We start from the raw sequence: 15,182 nt of genomic DNA on the forward strand, positions 1-15,182 counted from the left end.
TTTTCTAATACTAACAGACCTTCACATTTAAATTTCTAATACTCGAAGGATTGAACCTCCCACCCTGTTTTTCCAGGTACAAACAAATACCAGGCAAGCCACCAAAGAAAGTGCATACTGCCTGACCCCAGAAGGGCATTCTGTCTAAGCCTAGCTGTAAACCGTCTGTTCTGGGACCAGCCCCAAATCCCTTCATGTCCCTTGACCTACTCACTGTTTTCATTGCCCCCTTGCTTAAACCTTATAGAAACTCAATTACTATTTCCAGATCAGACACACAATATCCAAGACTGAGGGAAGACTGTGTCTCTCAGTGCTCGAGCTCAACAAACAGCCCTTCCCTGCGGAAGACAAATTGCCACCTGTTTCCTTCCATTCTTCATTTTCCTAATAATACTTGACTCCAGATTTTAGAAAAGGAAAAAAATCCCAAATTCCCTGATGCTTTTTTTTCTAAGTGGGATAGTTTGATTAAAGTGCACAAAGCTCTATTCCTTAAAATACCAGATCTAAATTTGTAAATGAGAAAATCCTTAAAAAGCCTTTTAAATGCTGAAACCTGATGATAATTTTGGAGCTTAAATCTTCTCACCTACTTACATTTTTGAGATTCAAATCTATTGTTTTTAATTTGAAGAAATTAATTTACTAACATGTGCCCTAAATGTTGGCCCATTGTCCAAACCAATTACCTGTGTGAGACCAAACCTTGGCACTGTCTCCTACAGCAACTTCTTAACATCTAGACAGTCTCTATCTTAATTGGTTAAGCTTCCAACCTTAAGAAGGTATTTACAAAAAAGCAAGTACCTATATCCCTATTTTTCTAACTTTACCTCAGTGAAATCTACTTCTCAGAACTCTCCTAGCAAAAGTGACATGAGCTTTTACTCCTTCTGGAACAGAGGTTTTGTTATTTACTGGATGTTAGCTGACATACCTAGAAACAATACTGTGCACAAGATTTTTCAGTTAGGAAATAAAGTAGATTCGTGACAATAATTGATAAATCTTACATTTCTCCCATGTGGGTGTTTTGATGTTCTTGTTGGACAAGTTGTTTTCTTTGTGCATAAGAAATTAAAATTGTGGGATATTCTAATGTCTTCCAAACTGAAGACAAAGTATTCAGAGGCATTTATTCTTCCACCTGCAGGTCCTAATCTGAGTAAGTAGGCTTTTGGGGGAGCTCTGGAAAAGGGTCACAACTAAAAGGTCAATAGGTGTCATCTCTTCTTTTGCTGCCAGCCTAGCTGATTTGTCAGTAACCTCTATTCCCTTTTCTCTGGGGAATCATTAGTGGCTTGGGTAATGTATGATGGCCACCTTTTGGGGAAGCCAAATTACATCCCAACAATGCCAGGATCTCTTTCACATTCTTTCTTTTCTTGTCGAAGTTAATAGGTTTCTTTCTTTGTATAATGCCCATGGACTTGAGTTGTGGCAAAAGCATATCTGCTATACGTAAATAAGTTTATAGTCTTTCTTTTTGTCTACTTTAGAGCTGGAGTTAGGGCAATCAGTTCTGTTTTGGGGGGGCTGAGGCTCCTCTATTTATGGTTTTGGATCAGTTCTCCAGGGACCCAAGTCTTGAGCCAGCACACCTTTAGCTACTCCTCTTTGCTCAGAGTCAGAAGCCTGACTCTGAGGGCTTTCCCAAACTGAGAAGAGCCAGAGTTGGTGCCAATATCAGGGCCTGCTTTAATGAGTCAAAGGCCCAGGTTGCTCCACTCCCCAGTTTATGGGAGTTTCTCCTTCAGCTGTAGTAAAATGCAAAGGCTTAGCTATTTCAGCAAATCCTGGAATCCAGAGGCCACAGTATCCTGACCCTGAGGAAATTATCAGAGTTTTTGTTGTTGTTGTTGTTGAAGAGGGAGGGAGATATCTTCAGAATGGCTTTATTTCTCCTTTTGTCCAGGGTTCCCTGTCCTTCTTCAACTCATGACCCAGATATGCAAAGTTGTGCTTTCTTAGCTGATACTTTGTGAAAGCTTTTTGAGCAAGTCCCAGGTGTCGTCCTCACAAACTTCCTTGCTTGAGGCTGTTAGTAGGAGGTCACCAACATATTATAAGTTACTGATAGATGTTCACTGCAAAAGGCTGCCAGGTCTTGATCAAAAGCTTCATCAAAGAGAGTTGGAGAGTTCTTAAAACCTTGCAGATGCCTTGTCCAGGTTAGCTGGCCAGAGAAGCCGCCCTCTGGGTTTGTCCATGTAAAGATGATCTGACTGCCTTTACCAAGGCCAGACGTCATGCTGGTTTCAGTCTCCTGGAAGGTGATGGTGAGATGCAGCTTTTGAAGCCACCTGATTGCTTCCATGCCACTCGCTAGAGGTAAAGATGTTCTGTAAAAGCTGCTTGCAATCATCCCAAGTAGGTTAATGAGTAAAGAAAAGAGACTCAAGGAATTAAATTGAAGCCTGAGGTTTTTCGAAAAAGGAGGGGGTAAGTCATCCTTGAGGCTCCTGTGCTCCTGAAGAACTGGGGAACCTGGTTTGGGTGACCTGGCTCCCCAAAGATGATCCTATGAACTGTGTAAAGAATGGGCAGAGTAAAGGAATCCTCAAAAGGTCAGTTTATATTGAGCTCCTGCCATTCAAGCTCACAGAAAACCAAGAAATGGCCCATGAGAACTGGCTGTATTCCTGAAATCAGAAACGTTCAAGCTTGAATTCCACCCAGGTTGTCCTGTTGGTAAATGGATACAGCTGTGTAGAGGGACAAGGAATAAAAAAATAAGTGGCTACACAGACAAGCCTCAGGTGGGAATTGAACCCACCCTAAGCCACCACTTACCTATCCTGGTCCAGTTCTGGCTCAGTTCAGGTTCAATTCAGGTTCATTAGATACATAAAATGTAAAACACTCACCAGTTTGTTTTAGTTGGTGCCAAACATTTTTAGTTGGACCAACAGATGGAGTGATATCTCATTACCATCTGGGTTTGGGATGTACAGCCGAATTTGATTCACCCATGAACCTATCCAAGGCCTGCACACACCAGCATGTTTTACCAGTGCAAAGAACCCAAGACACTCATCAGTCTGTTTCAACTGGTGCACAGGACACAAGACACTCACTAGTCTGTTTCAACTGGTATACAGAACACAAGACACTCCCCAGTCTACTTCTACCAGTGTACTGGACACAAGATACTCCTGTTTCAACTGGTGTACTGAACAATACACTTCACCAGTCTGTTTCAACTGGTGCACAGGACACATGATGCTCACCTCTGGGGGATTTTTTTTATTCTTGGCAGACTCCTGCTTAACATTGATCATGGAAAATATTCAGCTGGGGAAAGCTACTGCCCTCAGGCTGAGAGGAATTTCTCCCAGTGGCCACCCCCTTTGAAAGGTCAGGGCTCACCTGACCTGGGCTTTCAGAAATCAAGGCCTGAGGCTGGAATCTCACTGGGGCCTCGAGTGTAATATCCCAGCCACTTTTGGGGGGCCCCAAAAGTGGGTCACTAACACCCAGTGAACCGAGCTAGGAGTCACTTTAAAAGCAAAGTAGTGTCTACTTTCCACCTTTGGGCTCTTTAAAGGTAAAGGCCACTTGCAGGTGATCATAGCTACACACAGGCGGTCATCACCATATGATGTCCACAGTCAATAACCACAAGGATGAAGCCATATTTGGGTGGTCATACACACACACAAGTGGTCATGCAGCATTTTTGACAAAAACAAAAAACAAAAATAAAATTTGCAGCTAATCTTGCCAGGCTATTTCAACTCACTTGGTGTACTTCTTAAAGACAGAGAACACTCATAACTGACATTAAGGCATGTAACTTTCAGGATATAATTTTTCTGTGTACTATATTGATTAATACAGTGTTTGGTATTTTAAATAAAGATTGTTGCTTATGACTTTCAGGAAACAATAGCATAAAACAAGTATAATTCTTTGCCAAATACTCCCTTAAAGCTATCTACAGATTCAATGCCATCAAAATCCCAACAACATTCTTCAATGATATAGAGAAAGCAATCCAAACAGTCATATGCATAATAAAAGATCCCAGATAGAAAAAAATAATTCTTAGCAGGAAGACCAGTTTCAGAGGAATTTCAATTCCAAACTTTAAACTCCATTACAAAGCCATAGTAATAAAAGCAGCTTGGTACTGACAGAAGAATAAGCCCAAGGAATAAAATAGAAGACCCAGAAATGAACTCGCAGACCTCTGGCCACCTACTATTTGATAAGGGACCCAAAAGTACAGGATGGAAGACAGCCTTTTTAACAAATGTTATCAGAATTGTCTATACATGGGCAGAAAACTGAGGTTATATCCTTGCATATCAATCATTTTAAATGAGTGTTATTTGGTAGTGTTGCCTGACACACTGTCTGACACAAAAGTAGTCACTGAGTAAAGGTTAATAGGGCAAGGCTACATTTTCTAGGTTGCTAGGAATGGATCTCTGACCCTCCTGCTTGGTAGGCAAGTGCTCTATATCTGAGCCACATTTGTATATCAAAGCTTAAGTTCTACAGATTGGTTTGGGTTTTTTGTTGTATTTTACTGATACTTTCAAAGCTTTTGTACTGAGTTACTGAAATACTTTTTACTTCAAAAATGGTGATTTAGTTAAACAACGCTTATTTTAAATGTACTTGTCAAATACATTAAAATGTTACTAAAAGCTGGAGCCAATTGCTCAGGAATACAATCCTAGCTGCTCAGGAGTCTGAGATCTGAAGATCACAGTTCAAAATCAGCTGGGACAGAAAACTCCCATGAGGTTCTTATCTCTAACCACTCAAAAATCAGAAGTGGTACTGTGGCTCAATTGGCAGAGCTATCCTTGAGCACAAAGGGACAGTGCCTAGGTCCCAAGTTCAAGTCCCAAAACTGACTACTAAATTTCATTGCTTTCCATAATATAATATTTGTATACACATATTTATTTACCTATTGATCTACATGATCACAATTAATAAGTTGATTTACCAAAATCATCCACTGTTTCTGTATTAGGGATCTGTTTGTATTTTTGTGTCTACTAGTGTTTCTCTTACAAAACTGAACCTGCTGACATTTCCTATATATTTGTATACCATTGTTATATCCTCTTCCCTTTTTAATATGGTTCATTTAATGTATTAGTACTAATTATAGTTTTTCAGGTTAATCTGAACAATATAGCACACATGTATTCTCCATGATCAAGATTACTACAAGTTGGATTCTAACTTTCTTTTTTTTTTTTTTGCCAGTCCTGGGCTTGAGCTCAGGGCCTGAGCACTGTCCTTGGACTTTCTCAAGGCTAGAGCTCTACCACTTGAGCCTCAGCACCACTTCCAGCTTTTTTTTTTTGTATGTATGTGGTACCAAGGAATCAAACCCCGGGTCTTCGTTCATGCTAGGCAAGCACTTTAACCACTAGGCCAAACTCCCGGCCCCGGATTCTGACTTTCTAGTGTGCAACCTCCTTATTCAATTGTTAACTCGTATCACCTCTACCTAAAAGTAGAAAATAAAGACAGAGAGCAGTAATTTTGTTCTGTGAATTCTGACGCCTAGTTTTATTTTTGTTAGAGTGTCCAATGCTCAATAAATTACCTGTTTGTCTGTGTTTTTCCTATATTGATTGTTGAGAAGCAGACAATATCTTCTTCATCTTGTTATTCTGTGCTTATCATATGTAACTTAGAGCATATCTGCAGAGAAAATCAATGAAGATTAGGAAGACCATATCCCTAATATCGTCATGATGATGATTCTGTGAAATTGTCAGCAAATCATATATAATTGGAATTGTATATTATAGTTGCACACACATATATAGATAGATAGACATAGATATTTCATTTTAGCAACAATGATATGGTTGTCTACTTTTTATTAAATCATATTTAGTAAATTGAAAAGATTGGCATACAGAAAATAATCATTTGTTTCCAACAGCTGCTACTGAATTTGAACCTAGGTCATTTAGAACTCCTCCACTACAGTTTTCCTATATATAAAGTTAAAGTTTTCTTATATGAAGCCTTGCAAGAATATGGGAAATTGTTACAGAGGAAAACATACTGTTCATGTAACATTTTTAAATTTTTCCCATAAAAATATTTTTATGAAAAATGTGTTGAGAAAAATGTTTTATATGCGGAATTAAAATTAAAATTTACACGGTTTCCTGCATAAGCTACTGACTCCTAAGTAGATTCTGCAAGTGAATGCTGGTATCACAGAACTTCTGCACTCAAACTGAGGATTTCCTCAGCTGTACAAACATAAAAAAGCTAGTCTGTCATGAATATTTTGGTAGAGGTAAGTATCATAAATATAACTTGATTGATATTTCTGTTTTCAAGTTTTGTAACCATATAGATATATGGATAGGAAGAAAGAAGGAAAGAAAGAAAGAAAAATAAATGGACAGACTGATTGATTGATTTAGATATCACTGTGGTGTTCTAGTACTATAACCATTGTTTTTCAAATGATTTGCTATAGATGTTTTTGCCAGTCCCTGGGCATTAACTCAGGGCCTTGGTACTTTCCCTGAGTTTCTTTTGCTCAAGGCAAACACACTACCACTTGAACCAAAGTTCCACTTCCAACTTTTTTCTGTTTATTCAGTATTGAGGAATTAAACCCAGGACTTTATGCATGCTAGGCAAGCATTCTTCCACTAAGCCACATTCCCAGTGTTGTTATACATCTTTTACAATGAGAAATATTTACTTACTTTTACTTTTTGGTTATTTGCTATTTCATTTTTGATTAATTTTGTGGATATTGACTTAAAAGTAGAGAAAACATCTAGGGGTCAGGATGATGAACATTTACCCCTGTGAACTACTTACAAGTAAATTACTGACATATGCAATCATCCCTATTAATTTGGTATTCCTTGGCTATACGTCAGAACATATAATTAATACAGCCTTCAAATTCAGGACATCAACATAAACACAAGAGAACATTTATTCCTAATATTTAGTTCCCTCATTTAATTTCTTGCTACTTGGGCACTTTATAGATAGAGGATTCCATTCAAACCACGGATTTCACAGATGTGCTCTTTTTTATGTTGTGTTGGTTGTGAGGCTTGAGATCTTGGTCAATGTCCCTGGGCTTTTTCACTCAAGGCTCCTGCTCTACCACTTTAAGCCACAGTACCACCTCCAGTTTCCTAGTGGTTAATTGGAGCTAAGAGTCTCACAGACTTTCCTACTGTCTGGCCTCCAACCATGATCCTCAGATCTCAGCTATCTGAGTAGCTAGAAATACAAGCAGGAACCACCAGGTCCTGCCTGTGTTGTGTTCTTAATATTCCTTTCCCTCTAGATTTTCATTGACTGTGAATCTTTTCAGGTTAAATTTGTACACAATGTCCCTCAGTTGGATTTTTATGATCAGTATAAAATCATATGCTTTGGCAGGATTATTTCAGAAGTAATTCTCTGATTTTTGTTCCTAGTGAATCTTGGTCATATTACGTATACTTTTTGTTTTCATTTTTTGATTTTGTTAATATGGGTATGTATTGGGATCCTATAATTTTTTCAACTTAAAATAATATTGTAGTGTTTTAGAGGAAGTAACTTGAAACAGTGTAAAATATCTGTCCTATATCATTTCAGTTTAAACATTTACATGAATGGTTAAAGTTTCATTTTATCTGGTGAGCTATGATTTGTTAATAACATTTTCTAAATTTGGGGATTTTTAAAAAATATTTTTGTTTGTTCCAGCTCATTTAAAAAAGTACATTGGATACCATTCTCATATGTTAACATTTAACTCTATGAGCTTTGACCCCTTTTCTCATCCTTTTTGATACAAATATAATTATATAAATACAGTTTTTCTTCTCTAAACCCTCTGTGAGTTGAAAACATTATGTTTGTTTCTGAATACTTGTAGTTCCTGTGATGATGAATGATCTAAAATGGCTATAAATTTCAAAATCAGGCAATTGAAATTGAGCCAATATTAATATCAAATATAGAAATATATTATAATCCTGCCAATTATTTTAATCATCTATTGTACAACCAAAAAAAACCCAACATGGGAAAAATTTCAGTACACCTTAATTCTGTCTGATGGTCTTGCTTCTTTAGTTTCATTTAATCTGGAAGAGTTCTTGTGGTTTTTTTTTTGCCAGTCCTGTGGCTTGAACTCAGGGCCTTAGCACAATCCTTGAGCCTCTTCAAGGCTAGAGCTCTACCACTTGAGCCAGATCACCACTTCCAACTTTTTTCTATGTATATTGTACTGAGGAATTGAACCCAAGTTTTTGTGCATGATAGGCAAGCACTTTGCCACTAGCCAAACACTTGGACCCATGGCATTTATGTTTTAAAGTAGTGTAGAGAAGTTATTTAATAGCGTTTTCAACAGATTGGGCTTCTTAGATATTCCCTCATGATTAAATTCAATTATGCCATGCAGGAAGTAATATTCTTTGTCAAGCAGCACAGACCTATACATTGACAGATCCTATAGGGTTTTATGAAACATTCAGCCTTGTTGAAGATGTCCATTTAGTGAAGAAATGTTACTAGAAATGAAGACCAATACTGAGCAACTTCAGGACCTGAAGGTAGTCAAGCATCAGAATCATTAAAAATCACAAAAACAGCCTTCTGATGCTACATCTCCTAATTATCAAGGACACCACCTTAACCTACAGATTGTGAAAAGAAAATGTAAAGCAACTCATAGTATTTCTAAGCCTTAGGCACCCTCAAGTTCTGATTCACTTTAGAGCTGTGTATATGTATCAATTTCCCACAGGCACTAGTCTGCCTTTAGCAAATGATCCCAACACTTATCCAATTCCTATTTATATTTTATAAGCCGAGATTTGACTGGATGAACTTGCTCATACTCCCTGATTACCCTTTGCCTACAGGTTGTCACTACTGTTAGAGTGGTGTTCACAGAACATATGCTCATTTTTTGTTTACCATCTTGCTTGGCAAGTGTTATTATATCCCCTTGACAGACACTAAATAGCCAGCTTCCTAATCAGAAGGATTGCTATGTGGCAAGACTTGGTTGTCTCACTTTCGAGTGCCAGCATCACCTTTATAAGGTAATGACCAGCCAAGAGGGAAAAGACGAGGCCAGAGAGGAGGAGAATCTCTGCCATGAAATTCTTTGGTTTGAGGGAGTAAGTGCCAGGTGCCTTGCGGTCCTCTCCCAGACAACATGGACCTTTTCAAAGGGAACATGGGTCTGATGAAGTACAGCGATTGAACAGGCAGTTTCTGAAGGAAGAGCATTCAGGATTCTCAGATGTCACCACTGCCTGAAGGGCTCCTGCTCATGCACGCGCACGCACGCACATGTGCTTACCAACGTTACTTGGCAACAAGTACCAACGGGTTGACCATTACAATTGGCTTGTACCTAACTGGGAACTGTCCTGTTGGGAGGCCATGGAGACTTGGTTGGCTCATGTACAAAGTGCGGACATATTTTTCAAAATCTTGCTTTAAGCAGAACTGTGGGAGGAGGGAGAGAGGCCAGTGAGGTCACCAGCCCCAAACATGAAGAAGTTTTTTGTACCATTTAAGACCCAGATGCCCTCGAGAACTACGACTGGCAATCAGAATACCTTTTTGGACTGTATGCCCGAGGATGAAAGTGCTGAGAGCAACCAATCATCCAGCTTCCTCGCTGAATACACAGCTTTCAAAAAGCTTCAAACAGCTGCAAGCGCGGGTAACACAGGAAGAGTAGAGCTCATGCTTTCACTGGAGCAAAACTATGTGAATGATAGAGACAGGCAAAACAGGTAAAATGGCCTGGGAGGGAGGGGTGAGGAAGATGAGTGGAGAGCCCTACCTTACTTGGTTCTCAGGATGGAAGAGGGTTGGAGAGCAGAATGGGGCTCTGATTTTTATTATAATTAATAGAAGGGTTACATTATATTCACCAGATAGAAGGTGCATTACTTCACAAACATTGAGACCCTTTCTCATGCCATGGTCCCCATTTTCCTCCCTCCCTTCCTCCCCCCATTTTGATTCCCCCCCTTCCCTATCCAATTTCAAATAACCAATTAAGCATATATATTATATCAGATAACAAGGTGAAATATTGTAAAAATATGAGATAACTAAGAGACAGCAAAAGAGATGAGAAATAACCGTATATTAAGGACAACAATCACTCATTATATGGCTTTGTTTCTATATTCTGGAGGTCCTTTCATTTAGCGTCATACTATATCCTGGCCCTTTTATTCTTAAAAGTCTCATGATTCTCTACCCAATTAAATGAAGTGAAAGATTTAACATAGAAGGAACAAGACTCAAATTCACTTGAATTTTTCCTGTCTCCTATCAAAGAAATGCATTTCTGAAAGTAGGAGATTATAAAATCTGTTATTTCTTTTCTTAAAAATTCTTAAATGTATTCTGTATTAATATTCAGCATTGGAAATTGCCAATTTTGGAACATTCTACACATCTAAATATTGAGCAAAATGAACCAAAGTTTCTCAACTGAAGCTTGAGTTTCCTTTGGCTTAACGGTCTTGAAAATTGAAGCAAACATTACAACAATTTCACTTTTGTTATTATTTATCCTTGTTAGGCCTTGTAATTTTTGTATGTTTATGTGTGCTGGTCCTGAGGCTTGACTTGAGAGCCTGGGTTCAGTCCTTGAGCTGAAGCTCCAAGATAACATTCTACCACTTGAGCTACAACTACATTTCCGGCTGTTTTGGTAGTTTATTGGAGATAGGAGATTCACATACTTTGCTCCCCAGGCTGGCTTCAGACTCTGATTCCCAGCTTAGCCTCCTGAGTAGTTAGGATTATAGGCGTGTGACACCGGGACCTAGGTTTAGCATTTTTAATAAATACATTTTCTTTAAATGTCACTGAAATGATGAGAGCTGCAATGAGACTATTGAAAATAACATTACATTTAATGTGAGGCTACCTGGATTATGAGAAGAACAACCTGGATTAGTTACAATAAGAATTCCCTGGGCTGGGAGTTTGGCCTAGTGGTAGAGTGCTTGCCTAGCATGCACGAAGGCCCAGGTTCGATTCCTCAGTACCACATACATAGAAAAAACCCAGAAGTGGTGCTGAGGCTCAAGTGGTACTGAGGCTGAAGTGGTAGAGCTCTAGACTTGAGATAGCCCAAGGACAGTGCTTAGGCTCTGAGCTCAAATCCAGCACTGGCAAAAAAAAGTACCTTATGAATGCTAAAATTAATTAAAATTTGTAATGAATTATGCATATATTCAAACTCAAAATTGTTAAATTATGAGAATACAAAGACCTACAAGCGAGGAATGGTGGTGCATGCCTGTAAATCTCAGGTGAAGTAATAGGACCAAGGTACTGACAACATGAGTAAAACTGTAGAAATAATGCAAAAAAGCCAGGTACTGGTGACTCATGCCTGAAATCCCAGCTACTCAGAAGGTCAAGATCTGAAGATAGTGGTTCAAAGCCAGGGGAAAGAGAATCTGTGGGATTCATCTCCAAATAGCCACCAGAAACCTTGAAGTAGCATTTTGTCTCAAAGTGGTAGAGCACTAACCTTGAGTGAAAAAGCCCTGGAACAGCACCCAGGTCCTGAGTTCAAGTTCCATGATTGACAAAAAGAAACAAAGAAAGAAAGAAACAAAGAATTTTAGACTTATTAAAAATAGTTCTTAAAACATCTAAAATGGTTATAATTATATTATTTTCTATTCTTGATGTTGCATGTGGTTGCTGTACCAATAATAATTACAATTATAATATATTTAACAAGTATTATTGGGCACTGGTGGCTCACTTCTGTAATCCTAGCTACTTAGGATCCTGAGATCTGAGGACTGCAGTTTGAAGCCATACCTGGGTAGAAAAGTCCCTGTGAGAATATAATCTTCAAATCCCCAAGTAACCAACCACTGAAAAACCACAAGTGGATCTGTGACTAAAAATAGTAGAATGTTAGCCTTTCTTTTCTTTTCCTTTTTTTTTTTTGCCAGTCCTGGGCTTGAGCTCAGGGCCTGAGGACTGTCCTTGGATTTTTTCTGAAGGCTAGGACTGTATCACTTGAGCCTCAGCACCATTTCTGGCTTTTTCTAAGAATGTGGTACCAAGGAATTGAACCCGGGTCTTCGTGCATGCTGGGCAAGCACTCTACCACTAGGCCAAACTCCTGGTCCCTCTTTTCCTTTTTTTTTCATTTGCCCATCCAGAAGATTGAAATCAGTGCCTGGGTGCTGTTCCTGAGCCTCTTTGTGTACAAAGTTAGTGCTCTACCACTTGAGCCACAGTTCCACTTCTGCTTTGCATAGATTTTTCACAGAAATATCATTTATTGTTTTTTATATAATTACTATCTCAAACATTTTTATAGAAGAGGAAGTAGAATTATTAAGAAATAGATGGCAAGTAATAATGCTCAAATTAGGGTTGGAATCCATGTTAAATAGAAAGGTCAAGCATTGTTTTGGTCATGGGGCTTGAACTCAGGTCCTGGGTGCTGTCCTTGAGCAATTTTACCCAAGGCTTGTGCTCTACAACTTTGAATCATAGCTCCACTTCTGGATATTAGTCATTATTGGAAATAAAAGTCTCATAGATTTTCCTGTTTTTGAGCCACTATCATTTAATCTTAGCTTGCTGAGGATTATAGGATTATAGGTGTCAGCCACCTGTGCCTGAATTTTGGTGGGTATAGAACTCAGGACATGGACACAGTCTCTGAGATCTTTTTCTCAAAGCTTGTGCTCTACCATTAATCATTTTTTTTGCCAGTCCTGGGCTTGAGCTCAGGGCCTGAGCACAGTCCTTGGACTTTATCAAGGCTAGAGCTCTACCACTTGAGCCTCAGCACCACTTCTGGCTTTTTTCTATGTATGTGGTACCGAGGAATCGAACCCGGGTCTTCATGCATGCTAGGCAAGCACTTTAACCACTAGGCCAAACTCCTGGCCCCCCATTAATCATTTTTATAATTGAGAAGATCTTTAGAACTTCACTTTGCGTTAAGTCTTTATTGTATTTTTTCCTGGTCCTGGGGCTTGAATGCAAGTCCTGGGCACTTTCCTTGAGTTTTTGCCTTGACTGGTGAAATATGCATGTCATTGTATAACTCTCAACACTGTTTTGATGAAACCATCTTTTCTCAACTATAAATGGTTATCACCTAAATTATTCTCTATTAAAAATTAAGCAAAGTTGATGAGACTTCATTAACACTGCATGTATAATGCAGAGTTTTATAGTATTTCTGCAGTGGTTTCACAGAATCCTTCTATCCATCATGATACTTCAGGGAAAGAAAGTTTTCTTCTGAATGTAGACTAAGAAATCCTTGTTTTCAGTGAATACTATATCAATTAAATGAAATAGTTTCTCTGTGTTAGACCTTGGATCAATTGTGATAATAGATACGCGCTTTTACTGGGAAAGAGTATCTCACTGAGATGGGAATTATCAATACATTCCACAAATAACATTAAAATTTTGTGATAGAAGTAGAGAATGTTTTGAGGAAACAATATTTGAAATGAAATGAGGTTTTTTTTTTAGCTTTTACATTGTTTATTCTCAGAACCAACTTGTGTAGTTAACAAAGCCCCACATTGATAACTATTGTAGAAACCATATTCCTTCTTACATTTACCAAAATCTCATACTTAACAATGAGTTATGAGTTGCCAAAGAGGATTTACTGTTTGCACCCATCTGTAGGGCTTTGCTACAAATAAAACGAAGACACACAAGTGCTCTGAAATGAGCTTTGAAGGGTATTGGAGTGACAAGTGAAATCAGGTGGGGAGGGATTTCCAATGGATGGGTTAACACCCCGTGAAAGTGAAGGCAGAAGCAAGTGTGAAGTGAGAAGGAAGAGAAATTAAAATTTATTTGCTGTCTACCTTCTGTGTATGTGGTTCTAATATGATTTGTAGGTCAGTTGAGAATATGGGAGCTATGTATTTCTCACCCACACAGGCTAGCTTTCCACCACTTTTCTTGTTCTAATGAAAATAAATAGGTAAAGACATCTCTTGGAAATAAGGAAGAAAATATGTATACAATAGGTTTCATCAATAAGTACAATTTTTTTTAAAAAAATCTATGATGCTTCACAAATATGTGTGTCATTTTGTATAGGGGTCATGCAAATTTTCTTTCCATTGTTCCAATTGTAGTATGTGTGCTGCTGAAACCAGCACATTTGTGTTATTTTTAAACCTGAATGATGTTCTAGATTAGTGAAGTCATCCAAGTTGGGAGTACTATAATGGTATTTTATCAACATTAACTAACCTTGTTGGAATATAATCAAAGTATTCACCTAAAAGCTCAGTTAGGGAGGAAAGCAATTATTCAGGTTAATCAATGCAAACAACAATATGTATTTTAATACTTTTAATATGAACTGGGTTTAATTATTTATATTCAGATTTTAGTGGCTCAGTGGCCTTTTATTACTTAAAGGAGTTTCACAGTACTCTCATTTTCTTAAACAAATGTGGAGTTTTACTTCAGTTTTTCACATACAATAAAATTTTCAATAACTATGCGATTTTGTTCACCTCTGTCTCTTCTGTTTTCTTTAAAATTGTTTATTATTTATATGTTGTTTTCTATTATTTTGGAAGTAGTGGTTTTAACTCAGGGCCTCATGCTTGCTAGGTAGGCATTCTAACACTGGAGCCACATTTTCCATCCTTTATGCTTTAGTTATTTTTCAAATAGAACTTTTCCCTTTCTCCCTAATTGGCCTGGACTTTAATTCTCCACACTCAGCCTTCTTGTTGAGGTGGGATCTCAACAATTTCTACTTATGCTGGCCTCAAACCTTAATATTCCTGATTGCTATATCCTGACTAGCTGTGGCTTTAGGTATGCACCAGGCCCCAATACTTGACTTTAAAGTACATCTTGTCTCTTTGATGACTTTTAATTTAAATTGCTTTCTTTAAAATGTCTTTCCTTATTATTGCAAGTCCTATACATAATATTTTTGTCAAAAACTAATGTTTTATTGTTGCATTTTTACTAGTAGTTGTATAAAGAACATTTATAATACTTTTGTGACTTAATTTAGATAATAATTTAGTTAATAATTTGTGACTAAATTTTTACTAATGTGTTCTACAATTAAATTAGATAAGGCAATTGTCTCATGTTTTCGAATTAATCACATAATGGACAGAAAACTAATACTTTAAATTCTT

The 15,182-nt window shown here is 37.8% G+C and overlaps 1 protein-coding gene and 2 non-coding genes across 3 annotated transcripts in view; 1 reads left to right on the forward strand and 2 right to left on the reverse strand.

Annotated features, from left to right (window-relative positions):
- Window positions 1-9,360: 9,360 nt before the first annotated feature.
- The window catches only part of LOC150046089 (uncharacterized), a 132,100-nt gene continuing 126,278 nt past the window's right edge, over window positions 9,361-15,182 (forward strand). The window contains exon 1 of the mRNA XM_090319156.1: window positions 9,361-9,773. Coding sequence (XP_090175282.1) covers window positions 9,526-9,773 — 248 coding nt within the window. The 5' untranslated portion in view covers window positions 9,361-9,525. The remainder of the gene's footprint in view (window positions 9,774-15,182) is intronic.
- LOC150046090 (small nucleolar RNA SNORA40) lies at window positions 13,601-13,726 on the reverse strand. Its single transcript, XR_016532773.1, has one exon. It is a non-coding gene; the product is annotated as a small nucleolar RNA SNORA40 (small nucleolar RNA).
- Window positions 14,069-14,174, reverse strand: LOC150046091 (U6 spliceosomal RNA). The gene has a single exon (XR_016532768.1). It is a non-coding gene; the product is annotated as a U6 spliceosomal RNA (small nuclear RNA).

The sequence above is a fragment of the Megascapheus bottae genome, chromosome 26 (genome assembly GCF_031878675.1).
Source record: "Megascapheus bottae isolate mThoBot1 chromosome 26, mThoBot2.hap1, whole genome shotgun sequence".
In the NCBI taxonomy this organism is placed as follows: Eukaryota; Metazoa; Chordata; class Mammalia; order Rodentia; family Geomyidae; genus Megascapheus; species Megascapheus bottae.